At 49.4% G+C, this 25,705-nt stretch overlaps 5 protein-coding genes across 5 annotated transcripts; 4 read left to right on the top strand and 1 right to left on the bottom strand.

Moving 5' to 3' along the window:
• Positions 1–7: 7 nt before the first annotated feature.
• UCRPA7_7662 (putative cyclophilin-type peptidyl-prolyl cis-trans isomerase protein) lies at positions 8–2,006 on the bottom strand (the record flags this gene model as incomplete). The annotated part of the gene is made up of 3 exons (XM_007920189.1): positions 8–145; positions 208–1,871; positions 1,940–2,006. The coding sequence occupies 3 exons, from the start codon at positions 2,004–2,006 to the stop codon at positions 8–10; spliced, it is 1,869 nt and encodes a 622-aa protein (XP_007918380.1).
• Positions 2,007–4,232: 2,226 nt separating this feature from the next.
• On the top strand, positions 4,233–5,620 carry UCRPA7_7661 (putative phospho-2-dehydro-3-deoxyheptonate aldolase protein; the record flags this gene model as incomplete). The annotated part of the gene is made up of 5 exons (XM_007920188.1): positions 4,233–4,238; positions 4,327–4,384; positions 4,449–5,351; positions 5,404–5,564; positions 5,618–5,620. The coding sequence occupies 5 exons, from the start codon at positions 4,233–4,235 to the stop codon at positions 5,618–5,620; spliced, it is 1,131 nt and encodes a 376-aa protein (XP_007918379.1).
• A 561-nt stretch (positions 5,621–6,181) lies between these two features.
• Positions 6,182–7,483, top strand: UCRPA7_7660 (putative cytochrome c1 protein; the record flags this gene model as incomplete). Its single annotated transcript, XM_007920187.1, has 4 exons — positions 6,182–6,256; positions 6,396–6,556; positions 6,692–6,754; positions 6,811–7,483. The coding sequence occupies 4 exons, from the start codon at positions 6,182–6,184 to the stop codon at positions 7,481–7,483; spliced, it is 972 nt and encodes a 323-aa protein (XP_007918378.1).
• Positions 7,484–11,867: 4,384 nt separating this feature from the next.
• UCRPA7_7659 (putative 3-oxoacyl-(acyl-carrier-protein) reductase protein) lies at positions 11,868–12,884 on the top strand (the record flags this gene model as incomplete). The annotated part of the gene is made up of 3 exons (XM_007920186.1): positions 11,868–11,889; positions 11,956–12,397; positions 12,455–12,884. The coding sequence occupies 3 exons, from the start codon at positions 11,868–11,870 to the stop codon at positions 12,882–12,884; spliced, it is 894 nt and encodes a 297-aa protein (XP_007918377.1).
• A 1,880-nt stretch (positions 12,885–14,764) lies between these two features.
• Positions 14,765–18,727, top strand: UCRPA7_7658 (putative abc bile acid protein; the record flags this gene model as incomplete). The annotated part of the gene is made up of 3 exons (XM_007920185.1): positions 14,765–14,964; positions 15,015–17,075; positions 17,131–18,727. 3 exons carry the CDS (start codon positions 14,765–14,767, stop codon positions 18,725–18,727), a joined length of 3,858 nt encoding a protein of 1,285 aa, XP_007918376.1.
• Between the last annotated feature and the right edge of the window lie 6,978 nt (positions 18,728–25,705).

Raw genomic sequence — 25,705 nt, 5'->3', positions numbered from 1 at the left:
TCTAGACTTATACAATGTCAATATTCAGAATCTTGATGTCCTCTTCCGGTTTCTCCTTGTAGGTGCGCGTGTTCTCTATCTTGTGAATCACATCCAGTCCCTGCGTGGCGCGGCCGAATATTGTGTGCTTGTTGTCAAGCCAAGGCTATGAAATCTGTCAGCAGTGCATTGTGGGCTATTGAGGTGAATCAAACACTGAGAACTTACCGTCTTCTCAGTTGTGATGAAGAACTGGCTGCCATTTGTGTTCGGGCCAGCGTTTGCCATGCTCACGGTGTATGGTTTGTCGTGTTTCAGACTGCTGAATTCATCCTCAAACTCCTTGCCCCAGATACTCTCACCACCAGTTCCATCGCCAAGAGGGTCGCCTCCTTGGATCATAAACTTCTTTATGACACGGTGGAATATGGTATTGTTGTAATAGCCTCGCTTCGAGTGCGTCACAAAGTTCTCTACAGCTTTCGGTGCGGCCTCCGGGAAGAGTCGAATATGAATATCGCCATAAGTCGTATGAATGATCGCTGCCGTTCCTGTCTCTGCTTTCTTTTCTTCGGCTGCCTTGTTACGGCCCCCTAGCATTGTCGGCTTCTCGTTTTGGACATCTCTGGTTGATCTTGTAATCTCCTCCTCGTTGGTGAACATGTAAAAGCGGACCTTGCCAATGCCTGTCGTTATCAACATCGGGTCTTTGGCTTCAGACTCCTGTAGTAGCGGGTTACTGGAGGCAGCCATGGCCACAGTCATTACGCCTTTCTTTTGAGGTGCTCCTTGATAGATGGCCAAGTTGAGGGCTCGGAAATTCTCGTCTTTTCCAAAGACCTTGACAACATGGTTTGTGTAAGTATTTAATACTTTGATTCCAGCGATCGAGCCGTAAATGATGAAGTGGCCAGACTCATCGAATATCACATTGACCTTGTTGCGGTAGGTAGCCGAGTCCACCTCGCGTTCAACGGCAAAGCGACGTCCAAATTCGACAGGCTCAAGCTTCTGAACAGCTGTTGCAGCTTGTTGCATCTCCTCAATCACCTGCAAGGACTCATCATAAGTCCTATGTAGCTTCGCGGTTGCGAACTCGAACACGCGAATCTTGCGATCTGGCATAGAAAAGGTCACAAACTGATGCCCGGAGGGCGAGATGTTGAGAGACGTCGGCGTTGACTTCGCCTTCTTGAACTCAAAGAGATTGGTGGAGCTCTTGTACTGGAAGACATTGTCGGGCTTCTCGTAGCCACCACTTGGGCTCCAGTACTCGACCATGCCGCTCTCATCGGCAGATATGACACAGTCATAACTGTCATTGAATGCCATGAGAGACACAATACCTCTATGCAGTCCCTTGATAGTGTGGATGGGCTCTTGCTTCTCGCCCCGACCGTCATAGATATGTATGACGGGCTTCGCGTCATCCGAAACTGCCAGGAGAGGGAGCGAAGCGCCTTTTTTGTGCACCCAACACACGCATTTTGGGACGTAATCCAGGGTCAGCATCGCCAGAAGATCGAACGTGATCACATCAAAGATCTTGATGGTCTTGTCAACACCAGCAGTCGCAAAGCTCCTTCCGTCTTGGCTGACAGAGGCCGACCGTATTTCACCCTGATGCGCCTTGAATTCTTTCACAAACTCGATATCACCAAAAACCTTCTTCCAGAACTTTGCGACTCCGTCCACAGATGTGGTGATGAGGAAGTCCGTCAAGGGGGTCATTGTGACAAACGACAGCTGCTCCTTATGCATCAGGGATTTCGAGTAGCGGGCAGACTTCGGTAGAGCGGAAATATAGAGCTTCTCGTAAGGTAGCACGCGTCGCTTCTTCTTGGGTGCTGCCGACGGCAGCTGAGGCCCCATGTCATCGTCGGAGGAGCTCTCTGAGAGAAGTGTCGATTAGCGAGGGAATAGCAGGTAAACAGAACGGTATCAAGGAAGCTAAACCTACCTGCATCTTCCGCAAAATCCGAATGGGTTCGCTTTTGCGGCGACTTGGCATCTTCTTCGTCTGCCATTGTGGAGGTATTGTGTTGTGTATCGCAGCGCAGTGAAAGCAAAGAGGTGCCGTGATTTTGTCAAAAAAGTATTTGGTGTCGCAATGCACACCAATCGGGGCTTGTATCGCTCTGTCCCGGCAGGATTGCGATGGTTGCAGGATCCCGCTAGCGGGAAGAGCCTCACCTAAAAGCTATAAACGGGCTTGTCAGGTCCGCTAGTAATCGGCAACTCACCTTGAAGCGTAAGTTGGTGGCTATTGTTTTCCTCTCTTTTTAATTGAATTCTGGCACTGTAGTTATCATTTTAGAATATGAAGAAGACAGCTATGGGCTCAATGGTAGTGGTGACTTGGAGGCAAAGACTACACACTCTCTGCGTCAACATCAAGACATCTTTGACTTAAAGAGACTTTCTCATGCGGCATTCACTGGGCTTGGTAGATAGCTTCAAACCTGTCAACTTCCCACAGCAATTTGCTCCTCTCACCATTAGTCTCCCTCATACGTAGCAGTCATGTGAATCGCTTCGGCACGACATCCGGAAATGATATAGCCTCACATTGTACGTGAGCTGTGGTGTCATTGGTGGTTAAGCTGAGTGCTCTCTTATGGGGTAAAAAGTGGACCACAGAACTGGAAAACCCGCCATTTCCGACATGTTCCCCTACATGGCTGACGTTATAGATGTGAATAAGATCACAGCTGGTTTTCAATCTCACCTCTACATTCTACTATCATATTCACTAGGCTGCATCTGTAGAGCCTATATATATCTGCTCATACTTCATTGTTAGAGCCTGTCGCACCCTCTCCTTCTCTGTGAGTGATCGAATTTCATCATGGCACGGCATCCATTGCAGCGACTTGCCTCGCCAGCACGAACGACTTCGGCGTTGATTCATCTTTTGGGTATCGCCTCTTTCTCGGCCTCCTTCCGTTGGCTGTTTCTCTATCCAAACCCGCAGTCTGAGCAATTTGGCGGCAGCTTTCAATTTCTGACCATTATCGGCCTGGCGCTGGCTTGCGCCAGTATGGTGTTCGGCTTTCTGGCAGATATCACAATGAACCAGACCTTCTTCGACATCAAGAACGTCATTTCTGTGTGTTCGGCGCCCCTGGAAGTCTTGATTAGCACGCTATACTGGGGCATTAGCCTCATTGACAAGAGCCTGCTCTTCCCGCCCGAGTTGCAGCTGCCGCTACTGCCAGATGTTGGCTTCCATTTGATGCCGGCCGTGATGTTGACTATCGACCTTCTACTCTTGAGTCCCCCGTGGACTATCAAGGCATACGGTGCTATGGGTATCAGTACTGTCCTTGCGTTTCTTTATTGGGGCTGGGTCGAATATTGCTTCTCCCACAATCAAACGTAAGTGGCATAGGCATAATGCCAAGCTCGGTGAATACAGGATGAGGCTTGATCAATTAACGAGAACCAGTTACCCCTATCCGCTGTTCGGCGTTTTGAATACCTGGCAGCGGGTTCTTTTATTTGGCACCTCGGCTGCTTTGATGACAGGTAGTACCATGGTGTTGAAATGGGTTTACGGGAAACTGAATGGCATAGAGGAGTTCAAGAGAGAAGCCACCAAGCCTGTAAAGCTTGAGTGAAGCAGGGTTGAGTTGATGGATTTCATGCCAGGGAAATGATATGTCTATGCGATTTTGCGCACCAAGCTTGCATACCTAGAAGTAGAGAGACAATTTAGATTTCTTTTGGTCGGCTACAGGAGTCTCACCTGGACGGAGCTGGCCGCCCAATGTGACTGTAGACATATCTCCAACCTGTATTTACTCACCACGTGGGATGGATCTGCTAGCTTCCAGGTAACGTTAAAGTAGATATGGGATGATACTTCGCTGGCAAGGTACATTAGTCGGTGATACTGGGCGAATCCGCTGCCCCTAATTAGGGATAGATGCAGCTCCTAAGGCGTGTCCCGCTGCAGGGTTTTAGGTGATGGAGCACAAACCCCACCACCGCCCACTACCCGCTACGTTGAGTCACCACCACTCACTTACACCGCAGCGCAGCCATTGACCACTGAGGTCACTCAGAAAAATTTAAACTAAGCCAGCCGAGCATATTGTGGCCACCAGAGAAACTCCTCTGAACCTTCTGCTGGATAATTATTCACCCAGCTTCTTCCCTTCGCTCCCCTGGATCGTCCCCTGCAGACCAAAAGGTTTTGCCGGTTCAGAGGTCATATTCCATTGTTAACAAGCATTCTTTAATACGCTGTCATGGCTGTAAGTGTCCTGGTCGCAAGCTATGACCATCCTATTCCCCCGCCGTACCGCACCCTTTAGGACATAGTGACTCACCTGCTGATGTTAGTCCTTCTTCCTTCCCAACGAGAAAGTCGGCAACAAGGCTGAAAGTGAAGATTGGAGAAGTAAGTCTTCTGTCCTGTCAGCCCTGTAGGGTTCGTATTTGAATACTAATTATTCTACTCACAGTTCGCGGCTACAACCCTCTTACACCGCCTGGTCTCCTCCAACACAAGATTCCCCAGACCCCCGAGTCAAAACGCACTGTACTGGACGGCAGAGAAGAGGCTGTCGCAGTAGTCAATGGCACAGACGAGAAGCAGAGGCTACTGGTTATCATTGGACCATGTTCCATTCACGATCCCAAGGCCGCACTGGAGTACTGCGACATGCTCCTCAAAGAGAAGGAGAAACACAAGGATGAACTCTTGATTGTTATGCGCTCCTACTTGGAGAAGCCCAGGACGACTGTTGGCTGGAAGGGTCTGATCAACGATCCCGAGATCGATAACAGCTTCAAGATCAACGAGGGTTTGGAGCTGTCGCGACAATTGTTCGTGGACTTGACGAGCAAGGGCATGCCCATCGCAAGCGAGATGCTCGATACGATATCACCGCAGTTTCTAGCTGATTTGCTCTCCTGTGGTGCGGTCGGTGCGAGGACTACGGAGTCTCAGCTACACCGTGAGCTCGCCAGCGGTCTCAGCTTCCCCGTCGGCTTCAAGAACGGAACAGATGGCTCACTAGGCGTTGCGATTGACGCTATTGGCGCCGTTAGACACCCGCACCACTTCTTGTCAGTCACGAAGCCTGGTGTAGTAGCTATTGTCGGAACTGTTGGAAACGACGACTGCTTTGTGATCCTGAGAGGCGGCACCAAGGGCACGAACTACGATGCAAAGAGCATTGCGGAGGCAAAGGCCGCACTTGAGAAGGCAGGCGTACGGCAGAGATTGATGGTCGATTGCAGCCACGGCAACTCGCTGAAGAACCACAAGAACCAGCCTAAGGTTGCCGCAGTCTTGGCAGAGCAGATTGAGGCTGGTGAGACTGCGATTATGGGTGTCATGATCGAAAGCAACATAAATGAGGGTAAGTCTCACCTATACCATTTGTGACAACACGCGGCTTACAGGTTATGCAGGCAACCAAAAGGTCCCGAAGGAGGGTAAGGCAGGTCTTCAGTATGGTGTCAGTATCACCGATGCTTGCATCGGCTGGGATGACACTGTATCGGTATTAGACACTCTCGCCGCCGCCGTCAAGAAGAGGAGAGATGCTGCCAGCCTTAACGGCCATGCCGAGGTAAGTCATTGATGGGTCGCTACACTTTTGACATGGTGCTAAGCTTGGCAAAGTAAGCCGGAAGATTCTCCATACTTTGTGTATAGTTGCATTGTCACGCACTCGAAAATACTGTTCGCTGGTCATACTGGTGAGACGGTTCTGCTTCTGGAGTTTCAGGGTGGTTGGCAAGTAAAAAATCATGGATTTTGCATTTAGAGATTATGCATGGCTCTCACTCTACATTATCACTTTTGACCTGCAACACATCGCCAAAGCTGTGACAGATGCCGTGAAAAGCAATACCACATTATTCTCCAAGTAGAATTCGACTTTCATATCTTCCTCAGTATTTCATAGAGGATTGATCAAACCTTGCTACTGAGGAGAATGGATGCAAGCCTAGGAGATGATCTTGTCACGTGATATCTCTTGTGATAAATGGAGCTGGCGAATGAGAAAGGACGTATTTGGCTTCCACCTAACTAGGTCCATCGGGATCCTGCGGGAAGTACTCATCGACTTTTTCGGAACATCACCTGTGAGCACCTCGATCACCAAGTACAAGGCATTGGCAGACAATTGCCCTTGTCCACCTCATCACGACATCTCCGAAGCTCAGTATCAGCTCACCCAAGATGCTGGCCCGGTCTTGCCTGCGCTCGACGCGCGCTTTCGCCGGTGCGAGAAATGGCGCCATGAATTTTGCGAAGGTACGGATTGACTGATGATGCCTCCATGGACCGAGCTACCGAGGGTGCAATTGAGTCCACCACACGCCTCGACTCTCCTTCCGCTTCGGTATCCGGCATGGCTTGACGAAGATTTTGGGCTAATGATGGGATTTGACAGCGTGCGGCGTCCACCTCGAGCTCTGGATCAACAGCCCAGGCATCCCCGGTCGGCCTCAACATCGCTGCCGCCGCCTCAACTGCTGTCGCGATCAGCTCCATCGCCTGGTACTACCATCTCTATGGGTCTACTGCATCAGCTATGACACCTGCTGAGGAAGGGTAAGTTAAGATTCGAGCAATACACGACATAGCGGCTTCGCCAACCTCCTACCACGCACGATGAGACATTTTGGCGACTGGCATTCACGAATGTGTTTTGAAGATAGAATAACATCAATCTGACTTCTCGAATAGTCTTCACCCCACCAAGTATCCCTGGGTTCACGAGCAATGGTTCAAGACCTTCGATCACCAAGCGTAAGACCATTCCTTCGGCTATTTAGACTAACTCTCCGCTGACCCGAAACGTTCAGTCTCCGCCGTGGATTTCAGGTCTACCGAGAAGTTTGCGCTTCCTGCCACTCCCTCAGCAGAATCCCCTACCGATCTCTTGTCGGCAGCGTCCTAACTGTCGACGAGGCCAAGGCGCTGGCCGAAGAGAACGAGTACGATACCGAGCCCAACGACCAGGGCGAGATCGAGAAGCGACCCGGCAAGCTGTCTGACTACCTTCCCGCTCCCTACCCGAATGATGAGGCTGCTCGATTCGCCAACAACGGTGCTCTGCCCCCAGACCTGAGCTTGATTGTCAAGGCCCGACATGGTGGTTGCAACTACATCTTCTCCCTGCTCACCGGATACCCTGAGGAGCCCCCGGCTGGTGCCCAGGTTGGTGCTGGTCTGAACTTCAACCCTTACTTCCCCGGTACCGGTATTGCTATGGCCCGTGTTCTCTACGACGGTCTTGTTGAGTACGAGGATGAGGTCCCCGCCTCCACTTCCCAAATGGCCAAGGATGTGGTTGAGTTCCTCAACTGGGCCGCAGAGCCCGAGATGGACGACCGAAAGCGAATGGGCATGAAGGTACTGGTCTGCACCACGGTCCTCTTTGCCATCAGCGTATGGGTTAAGCGATACAAGTGGGCATGGCTGAAGTCAAGGAAGGTCGTGTATGACCCGCCAAAGAATGTCCCTACCCGCCACTAGAGAAAAACACACCGGTGTCGTGTATGTATGTTATACTAGGCTCCTCCCGCTCTTCTTTGTTTTCGCATCGACGAAAGATCTGGGGAGTTGGAGCAAATCATCAGGGGGGTTGGTAGAGTGTAAATCAAAGTTTCTGAACTAAAGCAATGTAGACTCTTGCAATGGTAGTCATATTCCCTTAAGACCGACATATCATGCTGTAGTGATGACTTCCTGAGATGCTCAACAAGCTCTGGGTTCAGTACCCGTCAGACTTTCCAGCTTGTTTGGTAATCTACTGGTTCGCCCATAGTAAACAAAGCTGACATGAACGAAGCTATGAGTTGAGGTGGATATTAAAGCATGTTAATTTCGCCGCGCAATGACAACCTAAGTTTTTCACAACCTGTAACATCACCCACCAAAATTCCTTAGATTTATGGTCACATTCACTGGACGTCAAAAATCTTCGAGAACCTGGCTTTTAATGTTGTTACCTGTTTACCACCTCCAAATTTAGCGCATACTGAGACTGCAGGTGGTATTGACTCCGAGCTCATCCTACCAAGTCACATTGCTGCATCTGACATGATATTGAAAAGATGCCGACGAAAATGAATGGAGGACGCTTCAGCAGCACCATGGGTCGTCAGTCTTCGCAGACATCAATGCCTATGACATTCAGCGAGGAGGTCGCAGACGATATACTTTATGGCTTTGATGTGGATGAGGACTCGAGGCAGTTCCTGGCGTCGCTCATTGCCAACGGGACAGCACCAAGACGAGAAGTCGAAAAACTATACGACATGAGTCTCATGAGTGGAGTTGACGATTGGAATATGCTCATCCAATGTGCGACGTCATTGAGAGATCACATTTGCAGCCATCGATACGGACAGCAGCTGACCCCGTATCTGGCCGCGATTCATTTAAAGCGACATGGTCTGTGGTGTGAGCCAGACGACGATGCTGGCCACAATGGCGTAACAATACCTCAACGTCAGAAAGAAGAGAAGACACCCGGGAGAGAAGCAGCCATTGTAGTTCCCAAAGCATCGAGATCCCTCAGCAGACAACAGACTACTTCACACTTCTTCAACGAAGAAGCCGGTCAGCCACAAACCGGACGGTCGCACCGAGGCATCTCAAGGAAAGGTGTCACCAATAATTTCCACACCCATGATGAGAAATCCCAGCAAAATATTGAGCCTTCTCTTGGAGGATCTAACTCAAAACGCAGACGAGCAGTGAGCGTAGCTTCTACGACTTCACACAAACAAAACTCGCCTGACAGGAGATCTAGAGCGCAGCAAGAGGAGTGCTTGACAGCTGGACATTTCAACCCTCCACGTAAAAATAATAATGATCTAGTCGACGATTTGCGAGAGGATGCCAATGCATCAGCTGGTGAGGCTGTCCAGGAGAAAGTCTCGGATGTAGCGAGAAAAGAAGATACGCCGACACGGCAACGCATGCGAAGAACCACGTCGCACTTCTTCAATTCACCAGATGACACCAAACTTGCAGCTTCAAGTCCAAGTCCCGGCAAAAAGAAAGCGACCCGGCCTGCCCGAGGTACACTTTCTGCGCTACCAATACCTCCGCTTTCAGCGACGCGTTTTGGGTTGATCCAAGAAGAGCTGGCTCATAACCCTTTCCGTCTTCTAATCGCCGTGACCTTTTTGATTCGGACAGCTGGGAGGGCAGCTATCCCAGTATTTTGGGAACTCATGGCTCGTTACCCTACTCCTGAGGCACTCGCAGTTGCTAAAACGGATGATATTATCCCCTTAATTCATCATCTCGGGCTATCTTCGAATCGTTGTACAACCATACAAAAGTATGCCCGCATATGGCTGGATAAGCCACCAGTGAAAGACATTCGGTATGGAGTGAAGAACTATCCATGTCCTGGAGATGGCAGAGATGTACGGCTCGGGGAGGAATTTGGTGCTGAGGATGATTCCATCTCGCCCGACCCTGAGGAGGACGACCCCCTAGGACTGGATCCTGGACTGAAAACCAAAGCTAGAGGCTTTGGCACATCGTGGGAGATTGGTCATCTCACTCAGGGCCCGTATGCCATCGACTCATGGCGGATATTTTGCAGAGATGTCCTGCTGGGAAGGGCCAAAGACTGGACGGGCAAAGGTCAAACGCCAGATTTCCAGCCAGAGTGGATGCGTGTTCTGCCCCAGGATAAGGAACTGAGAGCTTGTCTTAGGTGGATGTGGATGAAGGAGGGCTGGGCTTGGAACCCGGCGACTGGCGAGCGCGAAGTGCTTTCCGAAGAGATGCGAAGAGCCGTCGACGAAGGTCGAGTGGCCTACGATAACCAGGGGCAACTGAAAATATTGGGTATTCCAAGTGCAGTGCCAAATGCATCCCCTTCAAAGGTGGATTGATCAGCGAACATCGGATAGGTAGAGAATTACCTGGGGTCATTGTCTTTCTATCTCACCTCCCGAGCTCTCTGATGCTTACGAGCTACCTACGTACATATATCTGTGAATATATAAAACGTATCAAGATGACCTTCCGCAGTTACGTATTGCCCGTAGTTTCCTTCTTCGTAGACCGTTCCTTCTCCAAATAGTCACTGGCTCATCCTGCGTGAGATGTTTAGAGCAAATTCAAAAGCATTTACTTTAGGCAGCTACTGTCTAAGCTAACTCTCACGCTTGTGCCTTCCTTCTATGTTTGTTGTGCTTGGATCACCAATTCACGATTTCTATCCCCGGATTTGCCACTCAGTGTTTCCTTCACAACAACACTGCTCTGCTGGCCTCGCTCGTTCAGCCATCTACCATTGACACCTGGGCACAGTCTACTATCTCTTTCTCCAGTGTATTAGCAAGATAATCAGCCGCTATTTTCCATCCTCTCCACATTGAGAAATCAAGAACTGCTCGACATCCCACCACCATCAGTATGGCGTGGCTGGCTGTTCGCGTTGCGCACTTGGCTATCCTCGTACTAGCTACACTGTTTGGAGTGACGGACGGTCAGACTGGAGGCTTTTCCGGCAGCTGCTTCGCCGAGACCCATGACTTTGTCAATCCCTATCTAGGCATGTACTGCCGAAACAGAAACGTTTGGGAATATGGATACAATTGGACCTGGTATGCTCGTCTTCTTTACCTAGAAAGCTACCTCAGCCATGTAGACAAGGCCAACTTTGATAGGATCAACCTCGAGCTCTGCATCGGAAACCGGAATGGCCGGCTGACCGGCTGGGAGAAGTAAGTAGAGCCTTCAGAATTGAAGAACCTCGGCTAATGCACTACAGTGGCAACTACAACCCAACATGTGGAGGCTGCAGCACTTCACTCAAGGACGACAGCATCGTACTGGGTTGTCACTGCTTGGACAATCAAGGTCGCCGACCGGGCTCAAGCGTGAACCTCAGTGAGTACGCATTCCTTGCACGCTCTTTCCGTGCGCTGACACTCCTTATAGACGACTTCATCTTCAACCAGGACGGCAGAATGGGCTGCTATTCTAACCTGGGAAACAAGACACTCGTTGGCCCTGCACCTGCACCACACCAAACCTCGAACTGATAGACTTTGCTACCTAATAAGGCATCTAACGGGATGGATTTGCTCGTTCACTGGCAGGGAATCTCTTGTCATTAAGGAGTAAATCGTTGGCGCTTCAACTTTGCTATTTTGCTGGCTTACAAGCCTGAAGATTTCGGGACATTCGTAGCTTCTAGAGTTCCCGCTCGTCACAATGCGTTTGTTTTGCTCTTGCACAGTAGATAGTTGCACTTGGTGCGGTCATTTCCATACCTAGCAAAGGATTTCAATTGACATGGACGTACCAGGTGAAATAGGCGTGGGAAATACAGAATATTTGAATTATAGGCGGGCTAAGAAGTCGCGTAGGGATGCTTATTAGCTGGTAGTCAGGCGGCTTCAGCCGCACCTTTAGGCGCTAGCAACTATATCAGCCCTACAGGCGATCCCCACCTCAGCTGCCACTCCAGAGACGTTTCAGAACCCCTTCTCGAGCAATTGTTTAGTTGCACTGTGATCACAGCACTTCATATAATTTTACAGAAGTCCATTGACTTTCGGAAAGACACCCGACACGTCAAGCCGATCCGTCGATCTCATCGATGAGGCTGTTGTGAGACGTGGAAGTGGAAGGAAGAATGATGGGTCCAACGCAGTGTCATGACGCATGGCCACCTGCATGTCGTCATAGATGATCATCAGGGACCTTTTGGTCCGCCTCACAACTCAAATATCGTCAGATGCTGTATACAGTAGAGATCCAAATATTTGAAAAAAAGACTTTGAGCTCGAATACTAGACGTATTTTCCCATCAATTTTGAGCACTTACCGACCTCAATCCTGAATTTAGGTGTTGCCTATCTGTTGACACATTTCACTCACGATGGCTGATCAGTTCAAGAAAGGTATGTAGTAGTTCATCAATGTCGCGAACAGCTCGTCTAGAAAGGGTATCTAAAATCCCGTCACAGATCACAGCATCCCTGTGACGAAGCAGGATTTCCCCGGCAAGCAGTCAGAAATGCCGGATCCTCCACCCGAGGATACAAACTTACCTACAGATGAGGGCGGGAAGCAACCTTATCTGGCAGCAGGCAAACTCAAGGGGAAGAAGGCGGTTATCACTGGGGGTGATTCTGGAATTGGACGCTCAACTGCGATTCTGTTCGCAATGGAGGGTGCCGACTCTCTTATTGTCTATTTACCAGAAGAAGAGAAAGATGCCCAGGACACGAAAAAGGAGGTTGAGAAGCAGGGACAGACTTGCCACCTCTTTGCAACAGATCTATCAAAGCGAGAGAATTGCAAGAAAGCAGCAGATGAGGCTTTGAGGGTTTTCAATGGGTCGATTGACATTTTGTTTAACAATGCAGCATACCAGATGATGGTCGAGGACATCCAGGACCTAGAGGAGTAAGTGACTACTTCTGGAGAGCTGGAGATTCGCATACATGCTGACAGATGTCTCAGGGATCAATGGGTTCATACCTTCAACGTCAACATCCATTCCTTCTTCTATCTTTCCAAGTATCTCATTCCGCATATATCCACGGGTGGCGCGATTATCAACAATGCCAGTATCAATGCATATATTGGGCGACCAGACTTACTGGACTACACTTCCACCAAAGGAGCGATCATCTCCTTCACCCGAGGTTTGAGCAACCAATATGTCAGTCGCGGAATCAGGGTCAATGCCATTGCTCCTGGGCCTGTTTGGACGCCCCTGATCCCTTCAACAATGAACGACAAGGCGCAGAAGGAGTTTACCGCCCCGATGGGCCGCCCAGCCCAGCCGAGCGAGATTGCGACATGCGTGGTGTTCCTCGCGTCCAAGGACAGCTCCTGTGTAAGCGGCCAGACCATTCACTGCAACGGAGGAACCATAGTCAATGGTTAATTTCCGTTTGAACGGGTTCGGGAAGGGACGAAACGTTGGGACTGGACGGCCCGTCGCAGCATGGAGGGTTGAGGACCTTTGAGGACCTTGATAGATACCCAAAGAGGTCCCTGCCAAGGGGAAAAGAAATACAGATAGCTGGCTTAGCCTTGGGCATCAGAATCTCCAAAAGAACGGAAGGACGAGCCCAACAAAGATAACCAAAATGATACCAAATCAAAGTAGATAAAATATGCATAACATAAGCCTTGCTTTTCTGGTCGCGACATGCTACTGGACGATGGTACTGTGCCCGGCAGTCCGGGCAGTCTTTGACGGCTCTGTGACGTGCCGACCGCTACTGCGCGATGTAGGACTTATTCGGTATGGTAGACAAATTTAGGCTACAACGGGGGCGGCGTAGCGGGCGTGCAGGTGATGTTTCAGTCGGCCCAATCAGCGAAAGCGTCTTATATCCGAGCTGCCCTGGCAAACGGTTCACCGCGATCCAATATCATCCAACTCAACCATCTTCACTTTCGCCCAAGCATGCAGGGAGCTCTTTGTGTTATTGCCATCCAAAAGCGAACCACTGCTTAACCTGTGACGCCCTAAGTAGGTACTTGGGCGCACATCGCTTGCATATCCTCACACGAGCGCCGGCACTTGCTGTGGTGGCTCTCTTTCGGCTCTCTGGTCCGGCCGCCAGTCAAGTGTGGATATAAATGCCAAGCCCAAGCTCAATTGCATTGCTCCCCTTGCCAGAAGTTCAAGCGTCTGCGTTTTCGAGCCTGTTTCGATGAGCGTTCACGCCGACATCCTCCACCTGGCGGTGGCGGGGGCTGGCGTCGTAATTGTTGCTGGCCTTAGTGTCCCCTCTTTCATTGAATTGTCCAAAAGATCGAAACTATTCAAGAGCAACGGATATGGAACAGTATCGGGTTTCTACGAAGACCAAGATGGAGAAGCCACCGAGGATTCAACCCAGAACTATTCAGATACTTGGCCTAGGCTTCTCACATGGCTGAGCGCCACTCTGGGCCTGGCTGCATCCATCGTTGCTGGTATTCTGGCGAATGAGACGGATTCATTTGTCAGCGCTGCAGCATCTTTCCAGTCCATCCTGAGTTCCTGGTCCGACTTGGCAGCCTGGGTGAGTTGAGTCGCACCACTGTATATCCTGTCACTAACGAAACCGCCAGGCCTTCATTTTCTCGCAATGCGTGTTCCTGCCTCGCAGGGGCCAGTATCTGGCAAAGTATGGTCTGGCCATATACGGTCTATTGTCTGCAATTGTCTTGACGTGCTCTCTTGTATACCGGAACAAGTTTGCTTATCTTGTCACTTCACGTAGAGACTCCAGAGTCTTAGGACTGGGCATATGTTGGCTTCTTCAAGTGGCTGCAGCTGTCGCTGTAGCGTTCTCTCTAGCCGCAATTCCTCGTCGCCCAGATGTCTACTTCAAAGGAAAACTTGTCGACCAGCAGTATACTGTGTCAATCCTTTCGAAGATGGCCTTCTCTTGGAATGATATTGTGTTTCAGATTTCGAAAGAACGTCAATTGGAAATGACCGATCTGCCTCGTTTGGATTTTGTTACCCGGTCTCGCAACTTGTATACCCACTTCACTGCGAGGAATGATCAGGGCAGACTGTGGTGGCGCCTCGTCAAATTTCACTCAGTCCAGCTCGCACAGCAATGGTCCCTCGTTTTAGTCTCATCATTGCTAGCTTTGTTTCCACAATATGTCCTTTACAATTTCTTGGAGCGGCTGGAATCGCCTCGGATCCCTGGCCAGGGCAAAATTGAAATATGGGCATGGGCGCTTGGCTTGTGCTTTGCATTGGGTTTGCAAGTCGTTGTCAATGGTCTCTTGAGTTGGTGGACAACAAGTCGACTCATGCTTCCCCTCGGGAGCGTCCTGCAGTCATTGGTGTTTCACAAAGCTTTGAATCAGCACGAGGCTGCCGCGCCTGCTGTCAAGACCGAGGATGACGATGAGTCAAAGTATGACAATGATCCTAAATCAAAGCCTAAGGACAAGGAGAAGAAGACGGATGATATACGCCAATCCGTCATCAATCACATGAAATTGGACAGGTATGTCCTCAACATCCCATGCGCTTCTAACTACTACTAACATCCGCTAGTGGTCGTGTGACGATGTTCTGCAATTTCAATTATTACTTCCCATTGGCTCTAGTGAAGCTCATTCTTGCAGGCGGGTTTCTGATGAAGCTGCTTGGCTGGAAAGCCGTTGTTGCGGGATTGCTTTCAGCAGCATTGGTGATTCCTGTTTCTCACTGGATGTCCAAGAAATACGCGAAAATCCAGTTTGGTCTCATGAAATATCGTGATGGGAAGGCCCATCTCCTTACAGAAGCACTGCAAGGCATGCGCCAGATCAAGTATTCGGCGCTTGAGCAGTACTGGGAGGACAAGATTCTTAAGAGCCGAAACGAGGAGCTTGGCCAGTACTGGAAAGTCTCTCTGATGATGTGTCTTGTCATCCTCGTCATCAATATGGGACCGCTCTTGCTCGCTTGTGTCGCTCTGTCCATCTACGCATTTGAACAAGGCCCGAACATCAGGGCATCCGTCATTTTTGCCTCACTAGGACTTTTCGACCAGCTGGATGAGGCTGTTGCTCTTCTGCCCATGTTGCAAGTCTATCTCATGGAAGCGTGGACGAGTTGCGTGCGTCTCGAGAATTATTTCAATCAGCCTGATAAGGCGCCTGTCGCGATTGAAGGCGAAGCCATCACATTTGAGGAAGCTACGGTAGCCTGGCCAAAGGCTGAGGAGAAGGAAGGAGAAGGCGAACCCCAAGAAGAGCGTTCTATGTTGCGAGACATCACACTTGAATTCCCTGCAGGCGAGCTGAGTGTCATAACCGGCAAAACGGGGTCTGGCAAGAGTCTTCTCCTAGCCGCCATCCTAGGAGAAGTCAAACTCTTGTCAGGGACAGTCAAAGTTCCTACACCACCACCTGAGAAGGACGACGAGATTGACTTCATTGCTGATGCAGAGTGGATCATCCCATCATTGACATCTTTCGTGTCGCAGACTCCCTGGATTGAAACTGGGACAGTCAAAGAGAATATCACCTTTGGTCTGCCTTTGAGTGAGGTGCGATATCGGAAAGTGCTCAAGGCCTGCTCTTTGGAGAAAGACATTGAATTGCTAGTAGATGGCGATAAGACAGAGGTCGGCCCTAAGGGTGTAACTCTGAGTGGTGGACAGCGATGGCGAGTTGCCCTTGCGCGTGCACTCTACTCCCGAGCTGGCGTTTTGATCCTGGATGACGTTCTGAGCGCTGTCGATGCCCATGTTGGCAGGATCATCGTCGATGAAGCCTTGACTGGAGAATTGGCCCGAGGACGAACTAGGATACTTGCAACCCACCACGCCGAGATGGTTCTCCCGAGGTCGTCTTATCTTGTCCGACTTCACGATGGCAAAGTCGAAAACGCTGAAGCGATTACTCAGTCTGACGATACTCGGACAATATCCAGCGACACCGCTGAGTCGGCTAACCAGGAATTGAGCGAGACGAGCACAGCAGTCGATGCGCAAGAAAGCCATACAAGCGATGATACATTAGGTGCTACCGACAGTCCGAGTAAGGGCAAAAAGACTGACGATGATGAAAAGCGTGAAACTGGCCGTGTCAAGTGGAGGATATACAAGATTTACCTTCAGGCTAGCAATGCACCTTTCCTCTGGACATTCGCCGCGCTTTGCATCATCGCATCTGGATTCGCGACTGTTGGTCGTACATGGACCTTAAAAGAGCTCTCGGAGGACCACTCAACCGAATCGATCAATATGTCTACATATACTGGTTTTGACGATACACGATTGTTCTTGCAGAACCCACATGCCGCCACTATACATGTGGATCGTCCTTCCCATCACTCTATTGCATTCTGGATAGGACTGTCGGTCTTATTCTATATTCTCGTTATTTTGATGGTTGTGGGGCGGGCCTTCTTCATGATCATCATTGGTTTACGGGCATCCAAGGTCCTCTTTGAGAGGATGACACATGCAGTTCTGCGGGCTCCTCTTCGTTGGGTCGATACCATTCCTTCCGGGCGAATACTCAACAGATTTACGTCTGATACCTTTATGGTTGACCGGCGTTTGTCTGGCGAACTGGGCAACTTCCTTCAGACCGTCTTCAGTTTGGTTGTTGTCATTGCAGCAAGGTACGTTATTCATACTGGGATTCTCGTGGAAGTATACCGGCTAACATTCACCCAGTCTGTCGGTATCTATGTACGTTCTTATTGCTGGAGTTCTGCTCTTCCTCTTCTATGGGCAAATCGCAAGTCAGTACATCACTGTCGCTCGGGAGGTTAAGAGACTCAACTCCATTTCCCATTCGCCAATCTATGATCAGTTCAGTTCAGTTTTGTCAGGCCTTTCCACGATTCGTGCTTTTCGCCGGTCGAACTTCTATATGGGCCGCATGTTCACGTTGATCGATAACAGCAACAAAGCCAGTTGGGCGCTCAACTTATCGGGACGGTGGATGAACTTTAGAATGGGCATGCTCGGAACGGTCTTTGTAACAGTGGTTGCTATCGCCGTCTCGGTTGGAGGCGTCGATGCTGCGCTCGCGGGCTTTAGTCTTACGTTTGCACTTCGATACACAGGGCGACTAACATCCCTTCTACAAGCAATGACCTCGATTGAACTGGGCTTCAATGCTGCAGAGCGTGTTGTTGAGTACGCAGAAATCGAGACAGAGCCGGAGGATGGGAAGGACGCTCCGGCCGCTTGGCCGACAGATGGACGCATTGAAGTTGAGAATTTGACCGTGTCATACAAAGACAGTCTGCCTCCTGTCTTGAAAAATCTCAACTTCGAGGTCAAAGCCGGCGAGAGAATCGGGATCGTTGGCCGAACGGGCGCAGGCAAGTCCACGTTGGCTTCTGTCTTTTTCCGCCTCCTGAGTCCTAAGGAAGGATCTATTCGCATTGACAATATCGACATCGCAACTCTCAAATTGAAGGACTTGCGTAGCAGACTAGCTATCATCCCTCAGGATCCCTTTTTATTTTCTGGCACCTTGCGGTCAAATCTCGACATTGAGGGGCTGAAGGACGATTATGATTTGCAAACAATTCTGCAGCGGGTTCATCTCGTTGAACCTCAAGGAGCAGACCCGGAGCGTCCCTCCCAATATACGCCTTCCAATGCCGTTCAGGAAACGCTTATTTCTACGACTGAAGTCGACCCAGCGGCATCCGCCGATAACGCAAATCCTGTCCCTGATCTCGAGAATCTGAATACCGCTCCAGCTGCCACAACAACCACCGAGCAGGAGGTCAACAACGAGACGGATAGCCGAGACATTTTCAAAGATCTATCGATGTCGATCAGTACCGGTGGTGCAAATTTGTCTCAGGGCCAAAGACAGCTCGTCTGCCTTGCCCGTTCCTTGCTCGGTCGACCAAAGATCGTAGTCCTTGATGAAGCCACAAGCGCCGTCGATCGGGCAACCGATGCTGCCATCCAGGAGTCCCTCCGCGCTGAATTTGCAGCGGCTGGGTGCACCGTGCTTGTCATTGCCCATCGACTATCCACCGTTGCGGATTTCGACAAGATCCTGGTCCTCAAGGCTGGCCGTGTTGCAGAGATGGGAACGCCCGAGGAACTCCTGCGTGCTGGTATGGAGAAAGAGAAGGCAGCTGGGAGTCGTGCTGCAACTGAGGAGGAAGGCGCGGCGCAGGCAGCTGATGAGGAGGAGGAAGACGAGGACGGCAAAGGGGCGTTCTGGGAGTTGGTGCAGAAGAGTGCGGAGAAGGATAAGCTGGTCGAAATGATCTTGGGCAACCAGGAGGCGGCTTCTTAATGGTTGAATGTTGGAAATAGAAAAGGGATATGGGAGTTTCAAAAGCACATGTGTACCACTGTTGTTGAATTTGCTTGTCATTTGTGGGCAAGCACCGCGGTCTCCTTTTGAACTTTTAGATCATGTAGAATCTACTTCCTTCTTATCTCTCTTCCTGCTTTTGCTATACTTATATAACGTTTCAATTCTTGTCACGGCTTTGACCTTACAAGTCTGTTGCTGACCCTTCTATCAGCTTTTTGCTAGAGATGTCCGAGTCATCAATATGTAGATCTATTCAGAGACGTCGCTAGAAGTCGGATATTTACCATGACCAGTAAAATGATCAGTATTGTCCTATCGAATCAATAAATCATGTCGATTTGGCCACAAAATGGCATCTGCAAGTCACATAGGTCCAGACTCGAGAGGGATATCATTATAATTGTCAGAGAAATCCTGGATTCACACGAGTTTTGTTTTGATATGATTTCATTGATTACGTAGGAAAATCTATTGAGGAAACCCCTTGATGTCCCTGTGCTGTCACTTTATTGCTCACAATTGAGTCATCAAGCCGCCAGAGTCATCCACAACCATATCATCTGGATGAGGCGATTTGGCTTCCTCTTTGTTTGCATCGCAACAGTGCTTCCCTTAGTGAGCAACGATGAATGATTACTTGTGAAGGCAAGGTTAACAGCGCTCGTAGACGATCGCGACACGATATGTCCGGCTGGCTATCAACCACGCCTTCGATCTGCCGTGATATCCCCTCTGGAAGATCACAAGTCAAATCTCATTTGCAAAATTTCGTACCTCGCTCGGGATCGGTGCAAGAGCTTCGTGGGAAGAAAACAAAATCTAGCATTTTCCGAATCTTCAGAGCATCTCTTCCAGGAAGTCCGAGCAAAGCGGGTTTCCTTACTCTCGGTTGTCGTAAATGTCGGTGCTGCTCATAGGCGGAATTCTTCTGTACTGTACGAATATTAGCTTGGATCATTAGCAGAAGTGTTGTTTGGGAGAAGTACACTCGAACATATAATAGGTCAAGACCACAATTTCTCGTGATGGCGAGGCTTCAACGCCGCTATCTTTGCTTGTTGGAGGCAGAATAGCTTTCTATCTATCCAAGTCCATCAGGTAATCGTCGGTCTGCGTGGTCTTATTGGCGTGCTCCTTGCCGTCAGCCGGACGGTGAGGTTCAGGATTGGCTGGAAGACTGGATCTCATTCCCGCCAGCGTAGCACTAGCATCTAGAACATCCCTATTGTTCCGTGTAGAGCTTTCCGGACGCTCGTATCTATGTGCCACATGTCCTGTATAAGCACTTTCGCGCGGTCGCTGTGTGGAAGCCGAGGAATAGTACCCTGAGTGCAGTGTCGCTGGATAGTGCAGCGGTGGCAGGGGGTAGGGACGTGGCTGTGAGATTGGAGGTTGACCAGGGCTAGCGGACGCAGGAGGATAAGATACTTGGTATGGTTGTGATGCTCCTCGAATAGGGGGCAAGGAATACCCGTCCTCGACCGCATGATTTGACATGTACGCAGAATATGTAGATGGTGGGGTCGCGGATGTGTGAGGTTTTGCTCCATGATCGTCTGGCCTGGTAGAAGTCGGACTATTGCGTTGCTTGTCCCAATCCACACCATTAGAAGTCCACAGCGGCGGCTGCCAGGTACCGGGAATGGTCGAGCCATATCGAGGGCGAGGGAAAGTCCCGCGTGGAACTGCGCCAGGCTCTGCAAAGCGTTGAGGAGCTAACGGCGGATGGACAGGAGCAGGGGGAGGCAGCCCCGCGGGAGGGTTGCGTCGCTGCTCCATATTGGGTAGATGAGCGAGATTTCGGGGAGTTGATATGAATCGTGGGCTTGAGGGACGAGCAGGAAGGGGACGAGAAACGTCGGAGTTTGTCGACAGAAACTTTCTGGCCTCTGGAACTGTCTCATGAAGATCTGGCCGTGAATGCTGGAGGGAGCCAGGTTCTGTGATATCGTGAGGTATTTGCTCAGCGTCCGCAGCGTCCTTGCTGCGAGTGCTAGTTCCACTCTGTATGCCTTCGTGTGAGGCTCCGACGTACGCCCTATCAAGAGCGCTCAGAGCAGTCTGCCTGATGGGTCGATATGAAGCTGCGGTGGCGCTCTCCTCATCTAGTGCAATGCTTCGGGCAGAACTTCCGCTTCCTGGAGTGGCTGCTGCAGCATCTGAATTCCAACGTGGACGCTTTGAGGATGCCTGATCTACTTCTTCCTCGTCATTGTCATCATCAATAGACAAAGATTCCTTTCTAGGTCGACCGCGGGGTCTCTTTGCTTGTTTTGGAAGACTCCTCTTTCGAGAAGGAGCGTTCGGTGTCCACTCTTCATCATCGCTATCATGGACTGCATCTCCACCTACAGAGAGGGATTCCTGAGGTGGCCTGGAAATGGACTGCGTGTGATGAGACTCCCAAGATGATCTATCATCGTCGGCGTTACCATGATTCCTATTATTCTGGTCATTCGTCCGCCGTTTGCTTCTGAATCCAGCTGCTCGGGGACCTGTATTCGGGTCCCAGTCCAGGGAGTCTCGATCTTCCTTCTTGACACGATGCGTTGGGCTATTGTCGAGCTTCCCATTCTCCACACAGGTGCGACAGACGGCAGTTGGACACTCTTGACATTTCAGTAGGACGGATGTATTCCTCTGATTGCAATAATCGCATTTGGCTGTCTTCTGCAGGATCTTCTGCGTCATCTTGTGCTCTCGTGGCCGGAAGCTGGAGCTGCCTTCTGGACTCGGCGGCGATATCCGCAAGACTGGCACGGATGGACGTCTTGCGATGAGACGGGCATCATCACCGAGGTACGTCGATGGAGAAACATAAGAGGGTTGTGGATTTTGTTGAGAGAACGCTTCGTTATCGCCAATATGGCTGCCACTTCGTGCCTGCCGGGATTGAAATTGAGTCAGACTCTGGCTGCTTCCATTGATAGGCGTGAAATTGCTGATGAAGCCGTCATTTCTCGTGAAATTTCCATAGTTAGACAAGGTTCCTCGAGGAATATCAGAATTATTCACGATGTCCCGGACAGGAGGAAGTGTCGGTTCGGGCAGGGTGTTCAGCTCCCGGCTGTCGCCATGGTATGCTGGGGTCTCGTTCGATGTCGCCGAGCTCAATGAAGGCTGCGCTTCTCTACCATGGCTTTCATTGTGGCCCCTATAGTTACTCAACTTGTGAGGACCCTCTTCGTCGTCTTGAGCCATTTGTCGAGACCATTCCTTTGCAGCCGTTGGTGCGCTCATGGCTCGTACTCGACGCCCGATATTGTCATTCTCGGACGAGGTGATATCCATCATAGAGGAATTCGAAGAAGAGTGAAGTAGCTACGAAGGTAATGACGATTTGATTCCAGAATGATTTGATACGCAAGAGCCGCGAAGTAAAACGGGAAGAAGGAAAACTCAAGGAGGCTGGCGCAACGAACGATTTTATACCTAGCCTTGGGGAGGGGGAGAAGATCAGATGAACGTAAATGTGAACCACGTATCCTTGTGAGCCAACGAAGACCAGAATTCGGTGCGCTGCAATCAAGATGGCTTCGGTCCCTCGAAAACTTCTGCCTTAGGCGCCGCAATTGGCGAAAGGCGAGCTTCTGATATCGCGTTGTGAAAGGCAAAGCTGGTAAGGAAAATGGTCGCCACCAGGGTTATGATGTGTTGCACCTATCGGCGACCTCGAACCGTTTTGATACGTGATGGGTAGTGAGTCCAAACTCCAGCAGAGCCACCAAAAGCTAAAAGGGGATGAGTGCTATGGGTGGAAGGATGTCGAGAACCTAGTGCTAGGTCAGAGGCCCGGGTTGATACCAGTAAGTCACACGATCGAAGCTCTTCGATATTGGCGAGACATATAGTCACAGGATATCTCAAGGCTTGTCAGGGATATCCTTGAGTTGATCACTCGAACTTGTCATGCCGATATGGGATCAAAAGTCACGGCTCAGGAGCATGCACCTTGGGTGTGTGAAGGTAGAAGAAGGATGCTATTAATTATTGCGAGACAGACCAACTACAGGAAAGAATAGATATAAATAATCTCTGATCATTAAGTCATTTATCCTGTACACAGTTTGTGTATCTTTATAAGCTATCATGTTAGTTCAGTGACCAATGCAAGAACAATTGTTTGTAGAACCTCATCACATGTTCTGAACGGAATGACTCTTTATTACTCACTACTCATTGATTTCAGCTGTTTCACTACACAGAGAATTTGAGTACACACCGAGGTCATCATTCAAATAAAGAATTTTGGTTCGCTTGTTGTATTGATTGCTTTGACCTTCTTGGTCTTCGAGTTGCTGTATTGACTGTTTGCAGACTGGCTGGGTCAGTCTGTATGTATTGAAAGCCGAACTAGCCAAATGCTTTATCTACTTTTTCTCCTTCAAGAGGTAATTTAGTCCCATGAATTAGATGTGACTCTTAGATTCGTGATAACTCTTTGCAAAATCACTCAGCTTGTGAGAGCCAAGGTCCACTGAACAGGTCTTCCCACAATAAGGTGGTTCATTTCTGGACTTGAACCGGTTCATTACATATACGTTTCCTCAATCTCGCAAATTGTTGTGGTTTGTGGATCAAGGCTTCACAAGCTTGCCAGGCATCTACATCCCCATTTTAGGGTTTCACTATGGTATAATCAATAAGTAATGTCACTAGGTTTGGTAGTTAACTGGAGAATTGCTATATTGACTCCGGGAAGAGGGGTGCCTTCTTTTTTCGTTTTCCAAAGGAATGTCTTCGTTTTTGCTCCCTAGCTGGCCATCCTTCTCAAAGCAAATATATCGAAGATATTATCCGGGCGTGGGGGGGTTTTTACCTCAGTCCCGGCTAAAGGCCGTTTAATAAAGTTTCTTGGGCGATTCTGCAGATGTCAACCCCCACGACTCAAGATTATGATCTCCTGCGCCCTTGAATGAGAGACCTCAAAAAGTTGCAAGTTTGATAATGTCTTACTAAGCTGAAAGAATCTCATCTAGCCCACAATCACATGTGTCTTTGCCGCAGTTGTGAAGAGCCTGGGGCGACGAATGTGGTTTATAGACAAATGAAAACCTACTGAAGGGCTTCTACATGATTTGTCCATGGGCGTTCCCTAGGGTTTGTCCTGAATTCTTTTCTCGCTCTATCCACGTCATGAAAGGCTTTTGTTTCATAGATTTCCGTCCTTTCTAGATTGAGGGAGCCCGTAATAAATGTACTACAGGCAAATCGAAATAACATGAACTGTCAAAACTGACCATATTCATGGCGCAGTATTCTTGATGACTCTCACGAGTGCTCAATTCACAGTTTTTTGTATGAATTTGTTGATCTCTGATCCGATGTCGGGAAACGAATGGTTCGGTCGAAAGGTTGGCAGAGCGCAGCAACCTTCCTTTGAATTTTGATGGGTGATACACGATTCTGCTCTTCTCTCAAAGGCGTGAGGTCATTCTGCGATTGCGATTGTAATTGAACCGGTCCAAGTACCGATTCGTTCGAATCACCAATAGAGGAGGGAGTGGTCATTGGAGGCAACCCGGTCTCTTGTATCTTCTTCAACATATCCGTATGCTGAGTTGTAAACTTCCGGTTTTTCATTGTCTCGACATTATCATAAGCTCTCTTCGGTATAGCTGTGAATTTGTTGTATTCTTCAAGTATCCACTGCGCTTCTTCCTCTAGTCGGTTCTCCTCCTCTTGTTTAGCTTCTTCTTCGATCTTTGGTTGCAGACAGCGTCTGCCGGCGTCACTCTGATGGTGCTGCTTCAACTTGTCTGCTCGAGAAAACTTGATTCCACAGCCCCACGCATCACCGCTCTTTAGTAGCCCGCCACATTCGTGTTCTTTCTCCCCTGAATGCGTCTTTTTGTGACGCTCGAGATCATAAGATCTCTTGAAAGACTTTCCACACTCCGAACAAGTAAAAGTTTGGTGGTCATTACCATGACGTGTGCGTATATGTGAATCCATATTATATTTTCGGGTAAACTTGAGCTTACAGTGGGGACAAGATAGGTGCCCTTTGGCTTTGATTTGCGATTTGCGAATTGTGGGAAACTCAGTTTCATCGGGGTTCGTCACCTCGTGATCTTCGTGGAGATGTTTTCCGAGCTCTTTTGAAGTGATAAATCCAAGGATACCGCTTGGGCAACCTTCAAAAGAGCAAAAGTATGTACGTTCGTGCCGAGCAACGTGTTTGTTCCTCTCATCTTTACTTTCAAACCCTTCATAGAAGAAGCTACAGTTCATGCGGGGGCATTTGAACCATTTATTGCCGTATAGGTCAATAAGTTTTGTTCGCTGAGAAACTTGAAGTGCATCCGAAGAAACTAAATTCTCGAATATACCACGGATACAAGCTAGCAGTTGCGAAAGGTCCAGAACATCCTCATCTGAAGGGATTTTCCCGAAAGGGCTGATCTGTTTTTTCGAAAAAGCAACAGCTTGCAATAATTGGACGAATGATGTGCTGTCTTTGAAGTGGCCTAGTGTATTTCGAAGAGTATCCGATACTGTAACCTTAGTGTCAGATTCACGGAAGTGCGCAGTCAAAAAAGCCTCGAGATGGGTAACCAGGCCCCTGATAGAATCGTCTCTCTGTTCCGTGGTGTTTATCGCTTCAAGATGGACTGCCCAAAATGCAATGCTATATTCTATAAAGCTGTAGTATCCATCAAGAAGGATATCTATGTATGCATCATCTGCTGCGTTTATTTCTGGTAATTGAAGATACGGGAGGGTCAAGTACCCAATGCAAAGTTGAGCAAGCTGAAAATCGACCTGAGAACGATCAATAAAACCCGATTCGATGAGGTATCTTGAAGTTCATATCAGACATGAGAACTCTTTTCTTCTGGAAAGGGGTCCATTTATTCACCTTTTTGCCGTAGAGTGAACAAGGTCCACGGAGCCATCAGGTAAAAGCTCTACTAAGGAGCCGGCCAGGTCTTTGGACCCGTCCACAAATCT

This window comes from Phaeoacremonium minimum (genome assembly GCF_000392275.1).
Source record: "Phaeoacremonium minimum UCRPA7 unplaced genomic scaffold PA7_03_scaffold_541, whole genome shotgun sequence".
Lineage (NCBI taxonomy): Eukaryota > Fungi > Ascomycota > Sordariomycetes > Togniniales > Togniniaceae > Phaeoacremonium > Phaeoacremonium minimum.
Note: the sequence above shows the minus strand (reverse complement) of the source record. Positions and strands in the feature narration are given on the sequence as shown.